The following is a 27,221-nucleotide window of genomic DNA, read 5'->3' as shown; positions in this document are numbered from 1 at the left end:
AGCAATTGATGCTAGATCCATTGTTAATTTTAAATCGGAGATTGATAGCTTTCTGTTAACCACAGGTATTAAGGGATATGGGCCAAAGGCGGGTATATGGAGTTAGGTCGCAGATCAGCCATGATCTCATTGAATGGTGGAGGGGCTGAATGGCCTACTCCTGTTCCTATGTTCCAAGTCTCTGAGCGGGACTTCAACCCACAACCTTTCTGGCTCGGACTGAGCCAGTGGCTGACACGTTGAATCAAGCACCAAGCCATGAATTTTAAAATAAACAAGATGTGTTATCCCATGGCTTAAACATATACAGCAAATTGCATCATAATAAATAATGCAATTGCCTTTTTGGAACGATTCCCACGAATAACTGCGCATATATGCTTGACTGAAGCGTGCCAAATCCTTTGAAGGACAACTGTGTTTCAAATCTGCACAAAACTATTTATATTATAAAAGCTATGACATCTCTTACAGTCTGGTTGGGTTGAGCTGCTCACGTCAACCACTCAGGTCTAAACAACAATCCCTCTCTGGGAGAAAAGCCTTCACTTCCGCGACGGTGTGCAAGTTAATGCGAGTTGTGCCATTGACGATTATCTTTGTTAAGGTGCAACAAACACAAATCCGAAGAATTGCACATTTTTGCAGTTTTTTTTTAACCAATTTTTTTTTTTAAATTACAGGAAGTATCAGAATTAAGTTTGGGGAACGCTGTGATCTTAAAGGAGGTTGGTTTGCAACAAAAAAAAATAACCCTGATCTTGGTTCCAATGTGGACTGAGCAGGAAATGAAACTGACTAGCTCAGGGCTCATGTCTGTTTCACAATCGGACCGGCTGGGGTGTGAGATGAAATCCGATGCAGAAGCTGTAATATTGTTTGCAGAAAAAAAAAGTGGGAGAGTTTCAGCGCCACGCCTGCCCAGTGACGCTTTCACCAGAGAGAGAGAGAGAGAGAGAGAACGAGGGGGTAGAGTTGACATTTGAGAAACGTACAGGGCGCTGTTCAAAAAAAAAAGCGTGAGATCTGTCGGGAGGAGCCGGACTTTCAATGGAAGAAATCAGAATTCACAAAAAGAGGAAAAGAGTTACGTTTAACCCTGTGTGTTGCTCTCTCCCCACACGTTCCTGGTGGATCTTACTGTATGTGACCCCCTGGCCCGGAGCTCCTGTTGGCTGTTAAAAGGTCGGCAAAAAATGTGGTAGGAAAGTTTAACCTAGGCAACATGAAGTTAAACATGCGTTTGGCCCTGTGAGTGGCATCAGGAGCACAGCTGCGATTCCTCTTTTGACTTACTTCGGTGTTTTGCCTGTTTATTTATTTAATCTCGCCCTTGTACATCTTTCACTGGGGCCGCAGGGAGCGCTCAATCAACTCGTTTTTTTCATGGTAAAAGTCCTCAGTGCTAAACTTTTTCTCAGCGATTTTCGGTTTAATTGAGACAGCATGGTGGATATGCGCCGTGGAAGGGTGTACAATACGCAATTATGAAATAATTGTATGCAAATTTTAAAAAAAATTAGAAAGCGTGTGTGGGTTGACAGTGTGAGGCTTGAATGTGTGTGTATGTTATCGGCAGTGGCGGTGAGTCAAAGCAGCTCATGGTAAACTGGGATTGTTCTCCTTAGAGCAGAGAAGGTTAAGGGGAGGTTTAATAGATGTGTTCAGAATGAATTAAGGCTTTTGATCGAGTAAGTAAGCAGAAACTGTTGCTACTGCCAGGAGGGTCGGTAAACCACAGCACCCAGATTTAAGATGATTGGCAAAAGAGCCAGAACGGAGATTTATTTTTTGTTTAAACACAGCGAGTTGTGGTGACCTGGAATGCCCTGCCTGAAAGGGTGGTGGAAGCAGATTCATTAGGAACTTTCAAAAAGGGGAATTGGATATATACTTGAAAAAGAAAAAAGAATTATATTGGGGAAAGAACTGGGGGTGGTGGGGAGTGGGAGGAATTGGATAGTTCTCACAAAGAGGCATGATGGGCCGAATGGCCGCCTCCTATGCTGTCTGATTCTATGACCATGTGGATAAAGCAGAGTTGCAAGTGTTCATTAGCAATCCTTTACTGAAATGAAAGGACGCTTGGTGTTCATTGGGCAATGCTTTCTTACTGCCCGCCTGTGTAGGCATAGGACAAGAGCTCGCTCTATCAATATGGTCACTGAGGTTTGTCTTATGTGGGTCAGCAGATTTATCCATTTCTGTTTGTCTGATCTTCGGCCAGCGACCAACCTCAACCCTCAGTGTCCGGTCGGCAGCCCAGCATCTTGACTCGGTTTCCGCGGTTTCTCAGACGCCGTGACGCCTCCTTTCGCATTTGCCCGTTCTGACTTTGCACCCCTGAAACGCCAGTGTGCGAGGGGTGAGACTGCCATTCCCACCCACGGAATAAACTGCCGGATAATGGAGACTTGTGAGTAAATGGCAAGGAAATCATTCAAATTGAAGGGCTGGGGTTGGCATTACAAGCCACAGAATTGGTCTATAGATGCCTGTTTATATTTAAAAAGTACTCTAAATGGTGGACTTGTAATTAGGATTCTTTCAAACGCAGTCTGGTTCTGGATGTGGGTGAATACCATTGCATGAGTCGCAGTAGATGTGAGTGGGTAAAGGAACTTTTTGTGTTTAACGCATGACTTCAGGATGTAATGGTTGATGCGATGGGATTTCAGGGCATGAACTCCGATCCCTAGCCACCAACTCGATCATTCTCCCTGAGGCTGCACCAGAACTTTTGCAAACTTGGCGTTCTACTTATCCCAAACTGAGCTTCCGACCCCATATCCTCTCCATCATCAGACCGCCAACTTCCTCCTCCATAACGTCGCCCGTCTCGCCCCTGCCTCAGCTTATCTGCTCTGAAACCATCATCCATACCTTTGTTACCTCCAGACTCGACTATTCCAATGCTCCCCTGGCCGGTCTCCCACCTTGTACCCTCCATAAACCTGAGCTCATCTAAAACTCTGCTGCCTTGATCCTAATTCACACTAAGTCCCGTTCGCCCATCACCCCTGTGCTCACTGACTTACATTGGCTCCCGGTCCGGCACTGCCTCGATTTTAGATTCTCATCCTTGTTTTCAAACCCCTCCATGGCCTCGCCCCTCCCTATCTCTGTAACCTCCTCCAGCCCCATAACCCTCCGCGATCTCTACACTCCTCCAATTCTCACCTCTTGAGCCTGACATCGGTAGTGGGGAAAATGCTAGAGTCCATTATAAAAGATGTAATAGCAGAGCACTTGGAAAACAGTGACAGGGTCGGACAAAGTCAACATGGGTTTACAAAAGGTAAATCATGCTTGACTAATCTACTGGAATTTTTTGAGGATGTAACTGGTAGAATAGATAAGGGAGAACCAGTGGATGTGGTGTATTTGGACTTTCAAAAGGCCTGCATAAGATCCCGCATAAGAGATTAGCATGTAAAGTTAAAGCACATGGGATTGGGGGTAAGGTACTGACTTGGATAGAGAACTGATTGGCAGACAGGAAGCAAAGAGTTGGAATAAACGGGTCTTTTTCTGTGTGGCAGGCAGTGACTAGTGGGGTACTGCAGGGATCGGTCCTAGGACCCCAGCTGTTCACAATATATATTAATGATCTATTCGAGGGAACTGGATGTAATATCTCCAACTTTGCAGATGACACAAAGCTGGGTGGGCGTGTGTGCTGTGAGGAGGATGCCAAGAAACTCCAGTATGATTTGGACAGGTTGGGTGATTGGGCAGATGCATGGCAGATGCAGTATAATATGGATAAATGCAAGGTTATCCACTTTGGTGGCAAAAACAGGAAGGCAGATTATTATCTGAATGGCAATAGATTGGGAGAAGGGGAAGTGCAACGAGACCTGGGTGTCTTTGTGCACCAGTCGCTGAAGGTAAGCATGCAGGTGCAGCAGGCGGTTAAGGCAGCAAATGGTATGTTGGCCTTCATAGCGAGAGGATTCGAGTACAGGAGCAAGGATGTCTTGCTGCAGTTGTACAGGGCCTTGGTGAGACCACACCTTGAGTATTGTGTGCAGTTTTGGTCGCCTTATCTGAGGAAGGGTGTTCTTGCCATGGAAGGAGTGCAGCAAAGATTCACCAGACTGATACCTGGGATGGCAGGAATGATGTATGAGGAGAGATTGGGTCGATTGGGCTTATATTTGCTGGAGTTTAGAAGAATGAGAGGGGATCTCATTGAAACTTATAAAATTCTAACAGGACTAGACAGACTAGATGCAGGAAGGATGTTCCCGATGGCGGGGGAGTCCAGAACCAGGGGTCACAGTCTAAAGATAAGGGGTAAGCCATTTAGGACAGAGATGAGGAGGAATTTCTTCACCCAGAGAGTGGTGAACCTGTGGAATTCTCTACCACAGAGGGCGGTGGAGGCCAATTCATTAAATATATTCAAGAAGGAGTTAGATATATTTCTTAAGGCTAAAGGGATCAAGGGATATGGGGAGAAGGCAGGGACCGGGTACTGAATTTGGATGATCAGCCATGATCTCATTGAATGGCGGAGCAGGCTTGAGGGGCCGAATGGCCGACTCCTGCTCCTATCTTCTATGTTTCTATCGCTGATTTTCATCGCTCTACCATTGGCGGCCGTGCCTTCAGCTGCCAAGGCCCTTGGCTCTGGAATTCCCTCTTTATCTCTCTCTGCTCCTTTAAGACGCTCCTTAAAATCTACCTCTTTGACCACCCTGTCCTAATACCTCCTTATGTGGCTCATGGCCAAATTTTGTTTGATAATGCTTCTCTGAAGCACCTTGGGATGTTTTACTACATTAAAGACGCTATATAAATACAAGTTGTTGTTGTTGTATGATCACCAGAAGCTCCCTTCCCACCCACCCCCTACAGAAAGATACACCACATCGGCATATATTTCAGAAGATATCTCACTCATAAGAACATAAGAAATAGGAACAGGGTTAGGCCATATGACCCCTCGAGCCTGCTCTGCCATTCAATAATATCATGGCTGATCTTCCGGCTGATCTTCCACATCAATCCCACTTTCCCGCCCGATCCCCATATTTCTTGATGCCATTAATGCTCAAGAATCTGTCAACCTCAGCCTTGAATATACTCAATGACTGAGCATCCACAGCCCTTTGGGTTAGACTATTCCAAAGATTTACAACCCTGAGTGAAGAAATTTCTCCTCATCTCAGTCCTAAATGGCCAACCCCTTATATCAAGAAATAATGGTGGCTTGTAAGAAAGGTACTGCAATAATCATGGGCAATTTTAATCATTATATAGATTGGACAAATCAAATTAGCAAGGGTAGCCTTGAGGACAAGTTCATAGAGTGTATTCAGGATAGTTCCTTAGAGCAATACATTGAGGAACCAACCAGGGAGTGGGTTATTTTAGATCTGGTAATATGTAATGAGACAGGATTAATTAATGTTCTCATAGTAAAGGATCCCCTAGGAAAGAGTGATCATAGCATGGTAGAATTTCAAATTCAGTTTGAGGGTGAGAAACTGGGATCTGAAACTAGTGTCCTAAACTTAAATAAAGGCAATTACAAGGGTATGAGGACAGAGGTGGCTAAAGTGGACTGGGAAAATAGATTAAAGGGTAAGACGGTAGATCAGCAGCGGCAGACATTTAAGGAGATATTTCATAAATCTCAGCAAAGGTAAATTCCAGTGAGAAAGAAAGGCTCTTCAAGAAGGCTGCACCATCCATGGCTAACTAAGGAAGTTAAGGATGGTATCAAATTGAAAGAAAAGGCAGACAATGTTGCAAAGTTTAGTGGTAGGCCAGAGGATTGGGAGATTTTTAGAAACCAGCAAAGGGAGAAGATAGAGTATGAGAGTAAACTAGCAAATAATATAAAAACAGACAGTAAGAGCTTCTACAGATATAAAGAAAGGAAGAGAGTAGCTAAAGTAAACGTTGGTCCCTTAGAGGATGAGACTGGGGAATTAATAATGGGAAATAGAGAAATGGCAGAGACTCTAAACAATTATTTTGGATCAGTCTTCAAGGTAGAAGACACTAAAAATATCCCAATAATAATAGATAATCAAGGAGGGAGGAACTTAAAACAATCTCTATCACTAGAGAAAAAGTGCTAGGCAAACTAATGGAGCTAAAGGCCGACAAGTCCCCTGGACCTGATGGCCTGCATCCTAGGGTCTTAAAAGAAGTGGCTGCAGAGATAGTGGATGCGTTGGTTGTAATCTACCAACATTCCCTGGATTCTGGAGAGGTTCCAGCGGATTGGAAAACCACAAATGTAACGCCACTAATCAAGAAAGGAGGGAGGCAGAAAGCAGGAAATTATGGGCCAGTTAGCCTAACATCTGTCATTGGGAAAATGCTGGAATCCATTATTAAGGAAGTAATAGCAGGACATTTAGAAAATCATAAGACGATCAAACAGAGTTAGCATGGTTTTATGAAAGGGAAATCATGTTTGACAAATTTGCTGGAGTTCTTTGAGGATGTAACAAACAGGGTGGATAAAGCGGAACAAACAGATTCGGGATAAATGGGTCATTTTCTGGGTGGCAATCAGTAACTAGTGGAGTGCCACAGGGATCAGTGCTGGGGCTTCAATTATTTACAATCTATATTAATGACTTGGATGAAGGGACCGAGTGTACTGTAGCCAAATTTGCTGAAGATACAAAGATAGGTGGGTTAGCAAGTTGTGAGGAGGACACAAAGAGTCTGCAAAGGGTTATAGATAGGTTAAGTGAGTGGGCAAAAATTTGGCAGATGGAGTACAATGTGGGAAAATGTGAGGTTATCCACCTTGGAAGGAAGAATGAAAAAGCAAATTATTATTTAAATGGGGTGAGACTACAAAATGCTGCGGCACAAAGGGATCTGGGGGTCCTAGTACATGAAACACAAAAAGTTAGCATGCAGGTACAGCAAGTAATTAGGAAGGCTAATGGAATGTTGGCCTTTATTGCAAGGGGTATGGAGTATAAAAGTAGGAAGTTTTGATGCAACTTTACAGGGCGCTGGTGAGACCGCAGCTGGAGTATTGCGTACAGTTGTGGTCTCCATATTTAAGGAAGGATATACTTGCATTGTTGGCAGTGCAGAGATGGTTCACTAGGTTGATTCCTGGGATGAAGGGGTTGACGTATGATGAAAGGTTGAGCAGGTTGGGCCTATACTCATTGGAGTTTAGAAGAATGAGAGGGGATCTTATTGAAACATATAAGATTCTGAGGGGGATTGACAGGGTGGATGCTGAGAGGATGTTTCCCCTAGTGGGGGTATCTAGAACTCGGGGGCATAGTTTCAGAATAAGGGGCCGCCCATTTAAGACGGCGTTGAGGAAGAATTTCTTCACTCAGAGGGTCGTGAATCTTTGGAATTCTCTACCCCAGAGAGCTGTGGAGGCGGAGTCACTGAATATATTCAAGGCGGAGATTGACAGACATTTGAACTACAAGGGAGTCGAGGGGTATGGGGAGAGAGCGGGAAAGTGGTGTTGAGGACAAGATTGGATCAGCCATGATCTTATTGAATGGCGGAGCAGGCTTGAGGGGCCGATTGGCCTTCTCCTGCTCCTGTTTCTTATGTTCTTATTCTGAGACTGTGACCCCTGGTTCTAGACTCCCCAGCCAGGGGAAACATCCTCCCTGCATCTACCCTGTCAAGCCCTCTAAGAATTTTATACTTTTCAATGAGATCACCTCTCATTCTTCTAAACTCCAGAGAGTACAGACCCAATCTACTCAATCTCTCCTCATAGGGCAGCCCCCTCATCCCTGGAACCAATAATGCTGGTGCATTGTTGCTGTTGCTTCAAGGGTACAGAAGTTCTCCCTCTCACAATCACTGCACCTTTACCATTCTGATGCTGTTTTTATAGGAGTGATGGAATGTCGGGAATTCACTGTCTCAGGTGGAATTCACTGTTCTTTTTGTGTTTGGCCCCAATTTTAACCCCAGGATTCCCCGCTCAGGCCCGAGCTAAAATTACAGTCAGATCTCAATGATGCCATCGGGCCACAACATGCATATGTAAAGAAGGACCATGTTGGCTCCGGGCGCGTAGCCTCGCCACCTGTTCAGGAGAGCAGGTTAAAATTGCAGATGTTGCAGTCGTGGTGGCCTTCGGACAGGCACGAGCCAGGGCGATTTTAACTGCCCACCCGCCAGGTTTCTGCTGAGCAAGTAGGGTTAACATCGCCCCGGTTCTCGGTTGCTAATATCAGAAGCAAGCCTAATTCTACCCCCATCAGCCATGTCTTCAGGGGGTAGCCCTTGTCTCCAAGGAGCCAGCCGATAACTCTGCTTTGAGGTCCACAGAGCTCTGGGGGGGGCGGGGGGTGACTGATGCAGGATGAAAGCGTCATGGCAGCTGCCTGGGAGTCTTGCACATACCTGCATGATGAGCTTTTTGTGACATTGTAAACAGAGCAGGACGATATCCTCTGGTTGCTGTGTGTTAGTGACATTGTAAACAGAGCAGGACGATATCCTCTGGTCGCTGTGTTAGTGACTCTGTAAACAGAGCAGGACGATATCCTCTGGTCGCTGTGTGTTAGTGGCTTCATGAAAGATTGCGCCTATGCTTCCAGTGATGATGTTGCTCCACAAAGTGACCAGAGAAATTCTCACCGCCAAGGCTGGTAAATTATCTCTGCATTATTTGTACTGTAGCAACAGTTGTACAAGGCCGAGGCCGTGGATTGACTCACACGTTGTGACACTTTACTTGCAAACGAGAATTTTTTATGTCTGTTTTCCTCCACCCCCTGCTACCTCCTGGCAAGAGCTGAAAAGCTTTTACAAATCCAAAAATAGTCCTTATGAAAGTAAACCATCTATCTACAAGGACTCTTGCTGGGGCTGTTTCTGACTTTGCGGTATTCCAAGTGTCTTTATTGAGAAGAAAAGCCAGTTTTGTTTTTCTGTCTCAAATCTGATTCCATTAGTACATGTGCACAATGGTTATTTGTAACGTTAATCACGCCAGGCCAATCTCACTGCCTCGTGCCAGGGGAGAGAAGAAATAATTGCATTTCTATAGCACCTTTCACGACTCCAAGACATCCCAAAGCTCTTTACAACCAATGAAGTACTGTTTGATGTGTAGTCACTGTTGTTATGTAGAACACCATCTTGTGCACAGCAAGCTCCCACAAACAGCAATGTGATAATGACGAGATTATCTGTTTTTTAGTGATATTGATTGAGGGATAAATATTGGCGAGGACACCAGGGAGAACACCCCTGCTCTTCTTCGGAAATAGTGCCAGGGGATCCTTTACATCCACTTGAGACGGGGCTTCAGTTTAACATCTCATCTGAAAGACGGCACCTCCAACAGTGCAGCACTCCCTCGGTCAGCCTGGATTACATGCTTGAGTCCGCAGTGGGGCTTCAACCCACGACCTTCTGATTTTAGGAATAAGACTGCTATGAATTGAGCCAAGTCCTCTGACCCTGTGACTCATATTCCTACCGGAATGAATTGTTTTGGTACCTATATAAACTCAGTGCAGTGGCAGCAATTAGCAGCATTTTAACAACCGTACAATGCAACTCAGCCAGTATTCAAGAGAGAAAACACAAGTTAATGATTTGTCATTTTATTTATCAATTGGTCATTTCGATGAAGGGTATGCATGCAACATTCATCTACAAATTAGATAGATTTCTTTCAGAAAATAACATTTTGCGATCCATTATATGAGTAATTGGAGACATGATATGTGGCGAGTGTAGCACGCTTGGGAGGAACGGGTGACTTTGGACCTATGGTTTCCCAAGCTCTCCACCACTGGGGGTTTTCCTCACCTCATGTCTGGGTCTGTTGAAGACTCATTGATAGAGATTGATTGCGGTGATGAGCCAACAGCTCCATTGTCGTTGTGCCATGCGACTAACAGGATGGTAGAAGGCGAACTAAATGGACCTTGGTCTTTTTTCATCTAGCAATTCCTATGTTCTCAACATGTTAACTTGTCTTTTCACTGGACAGATGCTGACAATCCAGATTATTCCCTCTATTTATAGTCAATACCAGTCTCTTAGCCATAAATCACATGCAGCAAGATGGAAAAGTTTTGATGATTGGCAGACTTCTAATCTGAAAGAAAGAACTTGCATTTACATAGCGCTCCTCACATCCTCAGAACATCATTATAGCTTCAAAGCCAATGAATTACTTTTGACGTGCACTCACTGTTGTAGAGGCAAACATGGCAGCCAATTGGTGCACAGCAAGGTCCCACAAACAGCAGTATATTGAATGATCAGTTAACCAGTTTACCAGTTACACTTCATCTAGAACCATCCTTCGTTTCTTAACCTGTCCCATTACCGTCTCCTTTTGCCTTGAATATCTCTTAATGTCTCTTAACCTCTCCCGCCTTCTATCCTATCACAGACCTTCCCTTTTGTTCTTTCATCCCCTCCCCCATTTCCCAGCCCCTAAACTTGCTTAAAAATCTGTTCCATTTCCTGCTTTTTTCCAGTTCTGACGAAAGGTCTTCGACCTGAAACGTTAACTCTGTTTCTCTCTTCACAGATGCTGCCTGACCTGCTGAGCTTCTCCAGCATTTTCTGTTTTTATTTTATATTAACCAGTTTAAAGTGCTGTTGGTTGAGGGCGGAATAAAAGGCAGGACGCGAACGAGAATTCTCTCTTCTTCAAGGAAGTGCCGTGAGATCTTTTACATTCCGACCGAACAGGCAGGCGGGGGCCTCGGTTTAACGTCTCATAAGAACATAAGAAATAGGAGCAGGAATAGACCACTAGGCCCCTCGAGCCTGCTCCGCCATTCAATAAGATCATGGCTGATCTTGGGCTCAAAGAAACTTCCCCGCCCACTCCCCGTAACCCTTCACTCCCTTATCTTGCAAAAATCTGTCTATCTCCACCTTAAATGTATTTAATGACCCAGCCTCCACAGCTCTCTGGGGCAGAGAGTTCCACAGATTTACGACCCTCTGAGAGAAGAAATTCCTCCTCATCTCAGTTCTAAAAGGGCGACCCTTTATTCTGAAACTATGCCCCCGAGTTCTAGATTCCTCCATGAGGGGAAACATCCTTTCTGTATCTACCTTGTCGAGCCCCCTCAGAATCTTATATGTTTCGACGAGCATAGGCCCAGCCTGCTCAACATTTCTTCATAGGTCAACCCCCTCATCTCTGGAATTAACCTAGTGAATCGTCTCATCAGAAAGGCGGCGCCTCCGGTGCTGCAGCACCCCCTCAGTGCCGCACGGACATGTCAGCCTAGGTTGGGCACTCACGTCAGAAGTGAGGCTTGAACTCCAAGTTGACAGGGCTGCCACTGAGCCAAGCCAATGCTAAAGTTTAATCCTTACTTTAAAAGGTGCTTTATCTATTAGACTTCTCGGAGCATCCCCTGGCAGTTCATTCTGGGAAGGAATCTCACTGTCAGAGCAGGCTTTGATTCAAATGGTTACAAGAATTTTCATTGAGAAATAAGAACTTGCATTTCCACAGTGCCTGTCATTTCCGCAGGACGTTCCAAAGTGAGTCATCGCCCAAAAAAATTCATATCTTTTTTGGAAGTGTAGTCACTGTTATGACGTCGACAACCACAGCAGCCAATTTGTGCACAGCAAAAGGCCACCAACAGCAATGAGATAAATCAGCAGAATATCTGTTTTGTTGACGCCATTTGAGGGATAAAACGTTGGCCTGAATCCCTGCTTTTCTTCAAATTCTACCGTGCGATCTTTTATATCCACCTGCAAGGGCAGATGGGGCATTGGTTTAATGCTTCACCTGACCGACAGCGCTGCACTCCCTCAGTGCTGCACCGAAGTGTCAACCTAGATTACGTGCTCAACTCTCTGGAGTGAAACTTGAACCCTCAACCTTCTGGACAGGGGAGGCGAAAGTGCTACCCACTAAGCCACAGCTGACACTACGAACTCCTTTTTCTAACAGTTTCTACTAAATAAAAAATAGCTTTTTTTGTCACCGGGTCTAATTGGATAGCTCTTTCAAAGAGCCATCACAGACACAGTGGGCTGAATGGTCCCATCTGTGCTGTGTGATTCTATGATTTGAACAGTGAGTGTCATTGATATCGAGTTGGCATTTGCTTAAAAGAATTACTAAACTTGACGGTGCATGGGAGCTAAATAATTACTAAAGGAAAAGAATACCAAAAAAGTCATTTTTGTGAGTGTTTCGCAACAACTGAAAGTGCTTTAGGTTCATATCCAAAGTAAACCTTGTCGTGGTTTATGGCTCAAGGTCAGGTGTCCTGTACATTGGGGCCATCACGGCCTTTCTGTGCTTGTTTGCCCAGCCCCACAAACGCCATTGCCACAGGATGACATGACAGCACTTAGACGCACCCTCAACTTCACTCGATGCTATACTGCCCTCGTGACATAGAAACATAGAAGATAGGAGCAGGAGTAGGCCTTTCGGCCCCTCGAGCCTGCTCCGCCATTCAATGAGATCATGGCTGATCATCCAAACTCAGTACCCTGTCCCTGCTTTCTCCCCATACCCCTTGATCCCTTTAGCCTTAAGAAATATATCTAACTCCTTCTTGAATATATTTAATGAATTGGCCTCTACTGCCTTCTGTGGTAGAGAATTCCACAGGTTCACCATTCTCTGGGTGAAGAAATTCCTCCTCATCTCTGTCCTAAATGGCTTACCCCTTATCCTTAGACTGTACCCCTGGTTCTGGACTCACCCGCCATCGGCAACAGCCTTCCTGCATCCAGTCTGTCCAGTCCTGTTAGAATTTTATAAGTTTCAATGAGATCCCCTCTCATTCTTCTAAACTCCAGCGAGTATAAGCCCAATCGACCCAATCTCTCTTCATACGTCATTCCTGCCATCCCAGGTATCAGTCTGGTGAATCTTACGCTGCAGTCTCTCCATGGCAAGAACATCCTTCCTCAGATAAGGCGACCAAAACTGCAAACAATACTCAAGGTGTGGTCTCACCAAGGCCCTGTACAACTGCAGCAAGACGTCCTTGACAACTATGAGATACAAAGGGTAAAATCTGGGAAGGCAGCATCCCCCCTGTGATGTTTTATTTTAATTCAGCACCAAGCACAGCACTGAAGTTCTGGGCGTCATGAAGGTTCAATATCCAGCGCTTGTCACCCCTGCAGGAAGAACAGACCAGCCAGAGCTATTCAAATGAGCTGGGGGGGTGGGGGGGGTGTATTCCTGCACCCCTTCCCTCCCCCCGCTCCCTCTTGGGTTACCAACTCTGGTTGGACATATTCCTGGAGGTGGCATCACATGACCTCCACTCGCCCCGCCCCTACACTCCCGCTATTGGTGGCAGCGCCCCGCCTTCCCTCGGCCAATTGGAAAGTGAACAGACTCTTCATTACCTGATTGGATGATTTGAGACTGTCAGTCAAAGAGCCTTTTGTCCCATGCCTGATATATTTATAACTAGTAAACAAAACCCCCCCTCACAATGTTTAATGTCACTGTGATATTTTTTCTCACAGCTTAATCTTTAATTCCTGGAGACTCCAGGGCAACCCTGGAGGGTTGGCATCCCTAGCCCTCATTCCCTGCCCCAGCATGGGGGTACCTAGAAAACATGTCGCTGCAGCCTGCTCCCGGACCCCGGCGTGCAATGGTCCTGAGGATCAGGCAAAGAACTGCATGGTAATTCAGCTTTCGTTCTCCTCCTGCTCCCCATCCCACCACCAACGCTCCTCAAAGATATTTCAATCCAATTGGGAACTTCTGGTTGCCGATTCCCATCAGCAGCCATGATCGTGATTTACCAAATCTGCAGTTTGCCCCTGGCTTTCCTTCCCCTGCTGCTAGTGATGGGATACTCTCCACTTGCCTGGACGGGTGCAGCTGCAACAACACTCAAGAAGCTCGACACCACCCAGGACAAAGCAGCCCACTTGATCGGCACCCCATCCACCAGCTTAAACATCCACTCCTTCCACCAGCTGCAGTGTGCACAGGATGCGCTGGAACATCTCGATGAGGCTTCTTCGGCAGTGCCTCCCAAACCTGTGACCTCCACCACTTAGAAGGCCAAGGGCAGCATGAGGACACCATCACCTCCAAGCTCCCCTCCATGTCACACCCCGTCCTGACTTGGAAATATATCGCCATTCCTTCATCATTGCTGGGTCAAAATCCTGCCACTTCCTACCTAACAGCACTGTGGGAGTACCTTCACCGCACGGACTGCAGCGTTTCAAGAAGGAGGCTCACCACCACCTTCTCAAGAGCAATAAATGCCAGGATTGCCAGACATACCCATATCCTGAGAATGAATTAATAAAAACAGATGGGCCTGCACCAGGGATGCTCCCAAGCCATTTAAAGGTCCTGGGACAGGACATCTTGGCAATTTTTGGACTGAACCAGAGCAGCACAATTGAGTTGTCTAAACTTTGGCTATTGAGCCACAGGTAGCTTTCAAGCCTGTGCCTCAAAGCCCTGGCTACTCAACCCTACTCGTCCTTATATTTCTTACTGGCTGGGCTGTTCTGGTTGAATTTTATGAGCCTGGAGGTGTTAAATCAAATTGCGATATTGGCAAATTAATAGGAACGTGGTGGTAATTTTCACCTTCACTGCCTGGTCAGTAATCTGGCGGAGCAAACCGAAGGGATGATGATCAGGTGGGTTGTACAACGGGAGATTTCCACCCAGTGGGTGAAAGTGAAAATGACCCGTGTACGTTTAACTTTTACATGTGGTCCTATAGGCTCTATAGTACCCATCTGTACAGTCCACAAAAACATTAAACTTTGAAGACCTCTGCCTTCAAGAGTTTTGTTTAACCATATTGTCTTCTTTTTATTCTCGGCAACTTATGGCCAAAGGAAGCAAAGCCGGGTGCTGCGCGTGTTAATTCGCTGATTCCGTACTTCATGCGCCCTGATTAAAGGTCAACAGCCCAAGCTGCATCCCTGAGTGCAGTGTCAGCTGTGGCTCAGTTGGAAGCACTCTTGTCTCTTGAGTCTGAAGATTCTGGGTTTAAGTCCCACTTCAGTGACTTGAGCACAAAATAAAGGCTGACACTTCAGTGCAGGACTGAAGGAGTGCTGCACTGTTTGAAGTGCCGTCTTTCGGATGAGATGTGAAACCAACACTGCTGAGGTGGAAGTAAAAGATCCCACAGTAACATTCGAAGCAGTGCAGGGGAATTGTCCTGGTGTCCTGGCCAACATTTATCCCTCAACAAACAGATGATCTGCAGCGGGTAGTCAAAACTGCCCAACGCATTACCGGCACCCGGCTACCGACCACAGAGCACATATACCAGAAACGCTGTCTACGGAGGCCACGGTCCATCATCAAAGACCCTACCCACCCCAGCCACAGTCTGTTCGCCCTCCTGCCATCTGGGAGACGCTACAGATGCATTCGCACCCGTACGACCAGATTAGGAACAGCTTCTTTCCCAGGGCTGTCATCCTACTGAACTCCACAAATAAACTCTAAAGCCTGCACATCTGCCAATGCACTTTATTATGGTTATATTTATGTTAATATACTACAAGCCAAATGTATGTTGAATGTTTAAATGTCTTAATCCAAATGTACACTCTCGGGAGCCGCAAGCCTACATTTCGTTGTACTGCACTTGTGCACTAACAATGACAATAAAAGTTGATTTGATTTGATTTGATTTGATTTTGATCTGATTATTTATTGCATTGTTGTTGCTTGCTGTGACTGCCGCATTTCTTAAATTACATCAGTGACTACACTTCAAAAGTACTTCCTTGGCTGTAAAGCTCTTTGGAACATCCTGAGGTCATGAAAGGCGCTATATAAATGCAAGTTCTTTCCTTACGACTCAGTTTATACTAGCGTAAGTGAGTTAGCTAAAAGTTCTACAACCATGAGTAATTATTCAGTGAACCCATACATTCATTTGCATGGATCACTACAACAATGCATCACGAGATCAGAATACTATTTCCTTCTTGGCATCATTTATAAGGGAGAGGACTGTATGTTAACACGAGGGCAAGTGGACCAAGACTGGTACAGTTCAATAATTGTTCTATTAAACTTTTGAAACAAAATCCCTTTTATCGAGTGACATCGAGTTACATCAACTCTACAGCACAGAAACAAATCATTCAGCCTAACTGGTCTATGCTGGCATCTGTGCTCCACATGGACCTCCTCCCATCCCTCTTCATCTCACCCTATCAGCATACCCTTCTATTCCTTTCTTTCTCATGTGCTTATCTAGCTTCCCCTTAAATGTATCTATACGATTCGCCTCAAGCACTCCCTGTGGTAGCGAGTTCCACATTCTAACCACTCTCTGGGTAAAGAAGTTTCTCCTGAATTCCCTATTGGATTTATTAGTGACTGTCTTATATTTATGGCCTATAGTTCTGATCTTGTTTGCAAGTGGAAACATCTTCTCTACTTCTACCCTATCAAATCTTTTGATAATCTTAAAGACCCAACCTGTTCAATCTTTCCTGATAGGTATAACCTCTCAGTTCTGGTATCATAAGAACATAAGAACATGAAATAGGAGCAGGAGTAGGCCAATCGGCTCCTCGAGCCTGCTCCACCATTCAATAAGATCATGGCTGATCTGATCCTAACCTCAAATCTTCTATCACTCTCCATCCACCCGAACCCATGTGATCTCCCGGGAGAGGCGAGAAACCAGATAAAAGACCCAATGGCCAATTTTGGAGAAAAAATCTGGGAAATTCCTCTCCGACCCATCTAGGCGATCGAAATTCTTCCAGGAGATCACTCTGTCCCTATATTTTCTACAGTACTTACCTTCTGTAAAGGCGATCTCCACCCCAGCCAGGAACAGGAATAAAACCATATCCTGAAATCTAACACAGAATTAGAACACAAGAAGTAGGAGCAGAACCAGGCTACACAGCCCCTGGGCCCACTCCACTACCCACAGGGCCATGACCATTCCGAACATAGACTCATGTCCCATTTCCTGCCCGCTCCCCGTAACCCTTAATTCCCTTTACTTCTAGGAAACTATTTCTGTTTTAAATTTATTTAATGATGTAGCTTCCACAGCTTTCTGGGGCAGCAAATTCCACAAACCTACTACCCTCTGAGTGAAGAAGTTTCTCCTCATCTCAGTTTTGAAAGAGCAGCCCCTTATTCTAAGACTATGCCCCCTAGTTCTAGTTTCACCCATCATTGGGAACATCCTCACCGCATCCACCCGATCCAACCCCTTCACAATCTTATATGTTTCAATAAGATCGCCTCTCATTCTTCTGAACTCCAATGAGTAGAGTCCCAATCTACTCAACCTCTCCTCATATGACCACCCCCTCATCCCCGGGATTAACCGAGTGAACCTTCTTTGTACTGACTCGAGAGCAAGTATATCTTTTCTTAAGTATGGACACCAAAACGGTATGCAGTATTCCAGGTGCGGTCTCACCAATACCTTGTGGTAATCATTCTAGTAAATCTTCAGGAGAGAAAAATGGGGTGGGGGCGGGGGGTTGGTGATAAGTAATAAAGGGGGAAAAGTTCAGTATCGCCCCGTTTGGGGCGCCATTATCGGCCGTGCGCAAAGTTTAGCGCCTGGCGCTAATTATCGCCTCCAACTGCAAACTTGGCTTTTATCGCCCCTGGAGTTAATTGGAGCGCTAAATCAGGTGCTTCACACCTCTCTTAAGGCGCAAAGGCCGAGGAGCGAGATGCTACCTCAGAGCGCTGGCGAAGCTCATGTGATGTCAGTCAGCAATGGAACACAGACACACTGGCGCCGGCCAGTTCTTAAAGGGAAGGGTTGATCTTGCTCTCCATCCACACCCTGCTCATTGCAGCCTTGAATCTCGGCCTGGAGAGACCTGTATATCAAATCTGCTGGAAAGAACAATGGAGAGGCCCAGGGAAAGAGCTGAGTGCAGCCCCCACAGTCTCTTCTAAATCGATACAAGGAAGGGCAAATCAAAATGAACCTGCAAAGTGCTGCTCAGTACCCAAAACTCCTTCACACAGCGTTGAATCTCTCCAGAAGTCTCTCTCTCTCTCGCTCTCTCAGAATGCGTGGTGCAAAAATGTCACCGACAAAAAAAGGCAAGAAGCGGTCGCCTTTAAATAGCGCTCCCGCAGTCCCTTCCTGACTGCAAAATGCTCCCCTCAACCTGTCGTTGCTAGCGGCAGGCGGTAAAGCAGGGGGCGCCACTCAATATCCGGTCCGGGGTGTTGCGCACTCGACTGTCGTCACGATCTGCCGGCGCAGGAGATCGTGGCGGTAGTGTTTAGCGCCGCCGCAAAATGTCTAGTTAATTTCGTGAGCGGCGCAAACATCGCCGCGCCCGGGCGCTAGTTGCTTTGCGCCCCATTAGCACCCTCTTAAGGCACTAACGGGAGGCGCAAACCAACTGAATTTTTCCCCCAAAGAGTCTAGGGACAGCTAGGTTTGTTTATTAGAGGTCACCTACTTTTTCAAAGATTGGAGAGCAGTTAGAGTGAGGGTTCTCTCTGTGAGAGCAGATAGTCATCTCTCAGTTCTAATACACGTGAGGCAGTCCTGAGACTGTACTCAATTATGACAAAGTTTGCATATGTCTCATTGCTTGGGAGAGGTACTGGAAGGTTTGTTGGAGCTTGTAGAATTAAGTACTCCGTAGTTTGGCTAAGTTAGTAACGTTCCCGTTTGAGTCAGCAGATTGTGGGTTTAAACTTCCCTCTCAAGGACTTGAACACGTAATCTAGGCGGGCCGGTCCATCCTTCAGACAAGATGTAGGTGTCCCATCTACCTGTCCTAGTGGTTCAGGTGGAGTTTATAACCTATCTTCTATGTTTCTATCAAGGGATATGAGGAGAAGGCAGGGGACAGGGTACTGAGTTTGGATGATCAGCCATGATCATTTTGAATGGCGGAGCAGGCTCGAGGGGCCGAATGGCCTACTCCTGCTCCTATCTTCTATGTTTCTATGTTTCTAAAACCCATAGCACTATTCGGAGACGAGCTGGGAGTTGTCCTAGTCAACATTCCTCTCTTCACCAACATCGCCCGCTCATTAATCTCATTATTGTTAGTGGGCTCCTTTTGTATGCATGACAACATTCAGTGCTTTTTATGGTCATTCACTGTATGTTAAGTACATTGAGAGAAATCTGAACGAGGTGATGTGGCACTATATAAAAGCAAACTTTTTTTTAGGCTGCAATTACATTGTAAATGTTGGTGTGAAGGCGATATGGCTTCTCAACAATGCTAAACCTGTATGATGCCTTTGGTACCTCCAGATTTGACTATTCCAATGCTCCCCTGGCCAGTCTCCCACCAACCACCCTCTGTAAACTTGAGCTCATTCAAAACTCTGCTGTCCGTGCCCTGAATCGCACCAAGTCCTGTTCAACCATCACCCCTGCCCTTGCTGATGTACATTGACTCCTGGACCGGCAACACCTCAATTTTAAAATTCTCATCTTTTGTTTAAATCCCTCCATGGTCTTGCCCCTCCCTATCTCTGTAACCTCTTCCAGCCCTACAACCCTCCGAGATATCTGCGCTCCTCCAATTCTGACCTCTTGCCCATCCCCGATTTTAATCGCTCCACCATTAGATGGCCGTGCCTTCAGCTGCCTGGGCCCTAAGCTTTGGGATTCCCTCCCTGAACCTCTCTACCTCTCTACCTCTCTCTCCTCCTTTAAATCGCTCCTTACAACCTACCTCATTGACCAAGCTTTTGGTCACCTGTCTTAATATCTCCTTATGTGGCTCGGTGTCAAATTGTATCTGATATTGCACCTGTGAAGTGCCTTGGGATGTTTTAGAAACATAGGGGGAGAAATTGGGTGAGTAGCGCCACCTGTTAGCGCCTAAAGAGGCAGTCAGTGGCTGTAGCGCCACTGGCTGCGCCTCCCACGATATTTAGCAGGGGCGCTAATGGTGGCGTTAGCCATTTGCGCTGTGCCGCCACCGATGATGTCATCGGTGTGCGCAGTGCCCCATTCGCGCCCCGTTCGCGATATTTGGTAGCGAACGCCGCAGTTGCGCCGTTCGCTACCCGCGCCCGGTTCACGGGGCCTTACTGTGCCGGCAACGGCGCAAGTTAAGGTGGAGGTGCGGGGCGGCCGCCTTTTTCGGCGGCCGGCTGCCAGCACCTCCGTCCTCGGCCTCCTAACCCCCCCCCCTCGCGGCATTGCCGGCTGTTTCCCGCGAGCCCAGCACTTCTCCTTGGTGCCGGGCTCGTTTGCCGGCACTCGCGAGCGGGGATCGTGCTGTTGCAGGCCCCTCCCCCTTAACAATGGGAGGAAGGCCTGCAGTACCGCAGCGTGCCATGCCGCAGCGTGTGGCGCTGCGGCACGTTGCGCTGCGATATTCAGTTTCAGCGCCCTAAGAGGGACGCGGAGCACCTCGAGCCTCGCCCCGCCTCCCTCTAGGGGCAATGGAACTGAATATCTGACGATCGCTAAAGCTCCGATCGCTGCGCTAAATCCTGCGCTCAGGCGACATTTGCGCCACTTTGGCGCCCCAACCCAATTTCTAGGCCATAGAAACATAGAAGATAGGAGCAGGAGTAGGCCATTCGGCACCTCAAGCCTGCTCCGCCATTCAATGCGATCATGGCTACATTAAAGGTGCTATATAAATGCAAGTTGTTGTTGTTGTATAAATTGAGTGTCACGGGTGATCACAACAAAGTGGAGTGAGTCTGTCCCCTCCAGAGAGTCTCACTCTGCTTCATGCCAATTCCAGATCAGTCCCAGACCTCAGTTTCAGGCCACAGCTACACGATAAGTGCAGTATCAGCGTGAGGCGTAATTGCTACGCAGCAACGTTCCAGTTGTAGCATGACTGAACCCTTAGACCACAGTTTGAGTTTGGGCTTTCAGAAGTGGAGAAAGGTTGGGAAGAACCTACTGAAGCTCAACCACCTTTCAGATGAGACGTTAACCCAAGGTCCCTTCTGCCTGCTGAATTGGGTGTAAAGGATTCTGTGGCACTCTTTGCAGGGGCTTTTCCTAGTTTCCTGGCTGATATCCCTTCCTCAACAAACACCACTAATACACATCGGGCTGGATTTTTATTAAACTGTCGGGAAGGAGGCGGGACTACAAGTTTTGGGTTTTAGTCCTGCCTCCATCGATGTACGGCCAATCCACGCGATTTTCCCTTGATTGGCCTTGTTGAGTCCGCCCAGCGGGCTCAGCAGGCTAATTAAGGGCCACCCGGCAACAGGTGATGTCACAGACTGAAATTTCATCTGTCAAGAGTTTTTGACAGGTGAAATATCAGTGTTTCACAGCTGCTTGAAGCTGTCAAAACACTGACAGTCTGACTTCTAACCTGAGTCCTTCTGCACAGACTCAGTTAGAACTCTCACCGGCACTGAAAGCTGAAGGCTGTCACTTTTGACAGTTCGCAGCCATTCAGCTTTCACTTCTGGCTGAGTGATGGACTCCCGACACCTAGAGGAAGAAAGGCTGTTAAGGTAAGTACAGGTAAGTAAAACTTCTTTACGCACTTCAGACACACCAAACACACTTACCTTTGCACTCATGCACCCATAACTCACCTGAACACCAACATCGCGACCCCTCCAAGTCCTTCAACCCGATGGCCCGCCTGCTGTAACCTGGCGTGGTTTGGAGCCGTCGGGAATCCTATACGAAACCCCTCAAAATAGGGATTAGGCTAAAAACTGCCTGTTAACTACCTGTTAACAGGCAGTTAATTGGCACTAATCCCTTCCCGCCTCGGGTCGGCGGGTCCCAGTGCGGGGCGGCTACTCGCCTCCCTTGAAACTTACATGGAGGCGGGCTTTGGGCAGGATGGTGTCGGGACCCCCAAATTCGGGATTTTTGCTCCCCGCATGCCTAAAAGCCCGCCTCACGGCACACTGAAAATCTGGCCCATCATCTTGTCATTTGTTTATTTGTTCTTTATTGTTTGTACTTTGACACCTGGTCCGGCAATGCCTCAATTAAAAAATTTTCATCCTTGTTTTCAAATCCCTCCATGGCCCTCGCCCCTCCCTATCTCTGTAATCTCTTCCAGCCCTACAGCCCTCTGAGATCACTGCGCCCCTCCAATTCTGGCCTCTTGAGCATCCCCGATTTCCTACGCTCCACCATTGGTGGCCGTGCCTTCTGTTGCCTCGGCCCTAACCTCTGGAATTCCCTCCCTAAACCTCTCTGCCTCTCTACCTCCCTCTCCTTTAAAACACTCCTTCAAATCTACCTCTTTGACCAGGCTCGGTGTCAAATTTTGTTTGATAACGCTCCTGTGAAGCGCCGTGGGACATTTTACTACATTAAGGGGGAAAAATTCAGTTGGTTTGCGCCTCCCGTTAGCGCCTTAAGAGGGCGCTAATGGGGCGCAAAGCAACTAGCGCCCGGGTGCGGCGATGTTTGCGCCGCTCACGAAATTAACTAGACATTTTGCGGCAGCGCTTAACACTACCGCCACAATCTCCTGCGCCGGCAGATTGTGATGTCAGTCGAGTGCGCAATGCCCCGGTAGTGCCCCGGACTGGATATTGAGTGGCGCCCCCTGCCTTACCGCCTGGCGCTAGCAACAACAGGCTGAGGGGAGCGTTTTGCAGTCAGGAAGGGACGGGGGAGCGCTATTTAAAGGCGACCGCTTCCTGCCTTTTTTTGTTGGTGACATTTTTGCACCACGCATTCTGAGAGAGAGAGAGAGAGAGACTTCTGGAGAGATTCAACGCTGAGTGAAGGAGTTTTGGGTACTGAACAGCACTTTGCAGGTTCATTTTGATTTGCCCTTCCTTTTATCAATTTAGAAGAGATTGTGGGGGCTGCACTCTGAGCTCTTTCCCTGGGTCTCTCCATTGTTCTTTCCAGCAGATTTGATGTACAGGTCTCTCCAGGCTGAGATTTGTTGGATCCGTGGTTCAGTGGATATGCTGTTATTAAATAATCACACGGATGCTGTACATTAACAATAAACAGGTCTTTACTGGAGGAGGGTAGTCTCAAGACTGGGGGTACAGAGGCATGCGCAAAGCTTATATACAGGTGTGGTCACTGCCGGTACTACAGTATACAGGAGCTGTAAAAGTAGTTCTGACTTAAAGGCACATACACTACAAGATTCAAGGCTGCAATGAGCAGGATGTGGATGGAGAGCAAGATCAACCCTCCCCTTTAAGAACTGGCCGGCGCCAGTGTGTCTGTGTTCCATTGCTGACTGACATCACATGAGCTTCGCCAGCGCTCTGACGTAGCGCCTCGCTCCTCGGCCTTTGCGCCTTAAGACAGGTGTGAAGCGCCTGATTTAGCGCTCCAATCACCTCCAGGGGTGATAAAAGCCAAGTTTGCAGTCGGAGGCGATAATTAGCGCCAGGCGCTAATCTTTGCGTCCGGCCGATAATTGCGCCCCTAATGGGGCGATACTGAATTTTCCCCCCTAAAGGTGCTATATAAATGCAAGTTGTTGTTGTTGTAGGACTTTGCTATGCGCAACCTGGCTTTCATATTTACCTATATAACATCAGATCAAGAAGTAATTCATTGGGTGCAAAGCAGCTTTGGGGCATCCTGAAGATGTTACCAGGCGCTATATCAATGCAAGTTTGTTCTTTTGTTGCATCGTTACAAATCCATTTGTTTGCCTTTAGCAGAGTTTTGGTAGAATGAGAATATTTTCCTGAAGGGAAAAATAATCATGAATGACTAAATATCACGTGCCAAAAATCATGCAAATTTAAAGCTTGCTTGTTTACTGTTTCAGATCTTCTGTCCCTTGAAGGGACGCGGACCATCCTGTTGATTCCAAATGGGCGACCTTGAGTTTGATACAATGGAGGAGGCATTATCAAGTTTTTCAAATTTGTCCAGTGACCTGACTGCCAGCATCAACAAAACCTGCTCCTTAAACAAGGGTTTCCAGTTTTACTATCTGCCCATCATGTACATTATAGTCTTTGTCACCGGATTCATCGGAAACAGTGTTGCCCTCTGGATGTTCATCTTCCACATGAGGCCTTGGAGCAGCATCACCGTTTACATGTTCAATCTCGCCCTGGCTGACCTCTTGTACGTCTTCTCTCTGCCGGTTTTAATATTTTATTATTTCAACAAAACCGACTGGATCTTCGGGGAGATCATGTGCAAACTGCAAAGGTTTATTTTCCATGTTAACTTATACGGCAGCATCTTGTTTCTGACCTGCATCAGTGTCCACAGGTACACGGGGGTAGTCCACCCCATGAAATCACTGGGCAGGTTGAAGAAAAAATCGGCCACCATTGTGTGCGTGTGTGTGTGGGCTATAGTCATGGCTGGCATTGCCCCGATACTGTACTTCTCCAGAACAGGACTGAAGAGAAATAAAACTATTACATGTTACGATACAACGTCAAAAGAGCTCTTGCACACATACTTCGTTTACAGCATGCTCACTACGTTCTTCGGCTTCTGCATCCCCTTCTCCACCATCCTGGTCTGTTACGGATTTATAGTGAAGGCGCTAATATCCAACGACATGAGGACTCCTCTCCGGGGCAAGTCCGTGCGTCTTGTCATCATCGTGCTGGCGGTCTTTGCGGTCTCCTACCTCCCCTTCCACGTGATGAAGAACCTGAATCTTCAGTCCAGACTTTATTACCAGGGGCAAGACACATGCGAGTGGAACAGGAGGGTTTACGCCACGTATCAAGTGACCAGGGGTCTCGCCAGCCTCAATAGCTGCGTGGACCCTATCCTGTACTTTCTGGCGGGGGACACTTTCAGGAGGAGGTTCACTAACGCAGCCAGTAGGTTCATGTCTAGACGAGGCGAGGCCAACCTACAGTTTAGGAGTGAAGACAGCCCACTTCATGCCGTATCGAACATTTCACAAAATGGAGACACTTCCGTATGAACTTACTATTTTGTCGGTGAATTTTATGACATTTTTTCTAAGTTTGGGAGGTACAGTAAGACTTGTGTTTGAGATTGGTTTCAATTTAAGGCTTTAGTCTATTATAGGAAATGATAAAAGAGTGAAGTACCCCACAATTAAAGGTTCGAGCGCACTGTACTTACTTAACCATTTATCTTCCAAATCAATCACAGTTGTGAATCTGAAAGTTGCTTTTCAGAGAAAGAATTCACTTTTTTTGTTTGAAAAGGCATTTTTATTGTCTCTCCATCTCTTTTCTTTGCACACCTTGAACCATTGCTGGTTCAGGGAGTTTTTCCTCCTGCAGTGTTCTGAAATCAAACACTAGGAAACGTGCAAGAGTAGCCCTGGGGTGAAGCTCTTCATGTGGAAGTTAGTCGTTGCTGCGCGAAGCCCCTCCCAACCCACCCATGATGACTTGCCAGAGATCTGGAATTCAGCCTGTGCGAGCGGAAGTGCCTCGGCCTCAAGCATTTCCAGATATTTCCCGTAGCGCTGATCCTGACACGTTTGTAAGCCGGGACTGGCGGCCATTCGGGGCCGTGTGACCCTGAGTCCGCTTCCTAACTGATTGCAATGGAAGTTCTTCAGCAAGGATGCTTTGAATGTTAATCTACATTTACAGGTCGATTTGGGGTGACCTGACGTTTTTTGACATAAAGGGGCTGAGCTTCTCTTTGGGCACATGCGGTGAGTTGGCGGTTTAGGATTGGCCGCCCGCGACCTGACCGATTTTTCAGCTCCATTCACCTCAATGGAAAGCCAAATCAGACAGGGGGGCAGGGGGTGGTGGGCGGTTTACAATGGTGGCCTTTCCACAACCGCTAGCTTACCGCCAGCTCCGAGTGTTGCCAACTCTGGTTGGACGTATTCCTGGAGATTTTATCATGTGACCTCCCAATTCCAACAGCCCCGCCCCCCACACGCCCGCCATTGGTCGCCCGACACGCTCATCAATCGTCGCGGCGCCTCGCCCTCCCACGGCCAATTGACAAGCAGACCGACTCTTTGTTACCCGATTGGGTGATCCGCGAGTGTCAGTCAAACAGCCGTTTTTTTCCCTCCCGTCGCCAATATTGTTATAACTAATTAAAAAAAGTGTGCCAAGGAAATGAAAAATAAAACCATTTTTTGTAACGTCCCTCTGATTTTTTTCCCGTTTAAAAAAAATCATTTTATGGGATCAGGGCGTCGCTGGGCAAGGCCAGCATTTACTGCCCATCCCTAGTTGCCCTTGAGAAGGTGGCGGTGAGCCGCCTTCTTGAACTGCTGCAGTCCGTGTGGTGAAGGTGCTCGCACAGTGCTGTTCGGGAGGGAGTTCCAGGATTTTGACCCAGTGACGATGAAGGATCGGCCGATATTTTTCCAAGTCAGGATGGTGTGTGACTTGGAGGGGAACTTGGAACTTTTGCTCTCAGCAGTGTCCTGGAGATTAATCTTCACTTCCTGGAGACGCCAGGCCGTTCCTGGAGGGGTTGGCAACCCTACCCTTCCCACGCCCAAAGTCAAAAATACCCCCATGATATCTTGACATTGGGAACTACATTAAATTTATCGAAGTAAAAGGATTTATGTACAATTATGTACATGCAAATCATTAAAAAATGTTGAGGTGCTACAACTTTGATATTTTGATGTCAACCATGTATACTGGGGATTAAAAACCCATCTGCAGTTGCTTAAGCACTGTGTGTGCCTAAATGCACAGGACTTCACAACCTCAGAATCACAGAATCACAACAGTGCAGGTAGAGGCCATTTCGGCCCATCGAGCCTGCACCGACACATATCCCACCCGATCCCCGTAACCCCTACACATATCCCACCCTATCCCCGTAACCCCACGTATTTAATCCCCCTAACACTAAGGGTCAATTTATCATAGCCAATCAACCTAACCTGCACACCTTTGGACTGTGGGAGGAAACCGGAGCACCCGGAGAAAACCCACGCAAACACAGGGAGAATGTGCAAACTCCACACAGACAGTTGCCCGAGGCCGGATTCGAACCTGGGTCCCTGGCGCTGTGAGGCAACAGTGCTAACCACTATGCCACCGTGCCACCTCCATTTTCTTTCTCTCAAATACATGATACTGTAAATGCAGCCCTGATCTTTCCCCCTGCTTCACCCCCCACATTTCAGTTTCCATTGCGTTAAATATTTCTCCAAGATAATTTTTTTTTTTTAAACCGACAGTATTTATTTCCCAGGAACTAAAGATCTTTCATTTTTCGAAGGATTGTTGATAGTGCAGCTGAAAACGAAACAAAAAGAAACGTGAAGTCCGGTTAAGAAAAAGCAAAATGGAATCGTGCTGCGCTGAGAAACACTTTTGCCCCGCGGGTTCCAGGAGAACAAACGTGCTCCCCAAATTTGACGCTAATTAGCACTAAAACGGG

The 27,221-nt window shown here is 46.9% G+C and overlaps 1 protein-coding gene across 4 annotated transcripts; it reads left to right on the top strand.

Annotated features, from left to right (window-relative positions):
* Positions 1–874: 874 nt before the first annotated feature.
* LOC147115493 (P2Y purinoceptor 1-like) lies at positions 875–25,956 on the top strand. 4 transcript variants are annotated; one of them, XM_085989761.1, is made up of 2 exons: positions 875–1,201; positions 23,668–25,956. In XM_085989761.1, the coding sequence occupies exon 2, from the start codon at positions 23,713–23,715 to the stop codon at positions 24,796–24,798; it is 1,086 nt and encodes a 361-aa protein (XP_085845887.1). In that variant the 5' UTR covers positions 875–1,201; positions 23,668–23,712; the 3' UTR covers positions 24,799–25,956. The 4 variants fall into 4 exon arrangements, with proteins under 4 accessions (XP_085845887.1, XP_085845886.1, XP_085845889.1 ...); XM_085989760.1 differs by having other exon boundaries at positions 876–1,185; XM_085989763.1 differs by lacking the exon at positions 875–1,201 and adding an exon at positions 1,208–1,389.
* Positions 25,957–27,221: the final 1,265 nt, after the last annotated feature.

Source organism: Somniosus microcephalus, chromosome 6, assembly GCF_052327205.1.
Source record: "Somniosus microcephalus isolate GS21.2 chromosome 6, FLI_Smic_1.0, whole genome shotgun sequence".
NCBI lineage: Eukaryota > Metazoa > Chordata > Chondrichthyes > Squaliformes > Somniosidae > Somniosus > Somniosus microcephalus.
The sequence above is the reverse complement of the archived record's forward strand: the minus strand, read 5'-3'. Positions and strand labels throughout refer to the sequence as shown.

Excerpts from the sequence above, each read along its gene's own strand:
- LOC147115493 (XM_085989761.1), top strand. The coding sequence starts at position 23,713 with ATGGGCGACCTTGAGTTTGATACAATGGAGGAGGCATTATCAAGTTTT.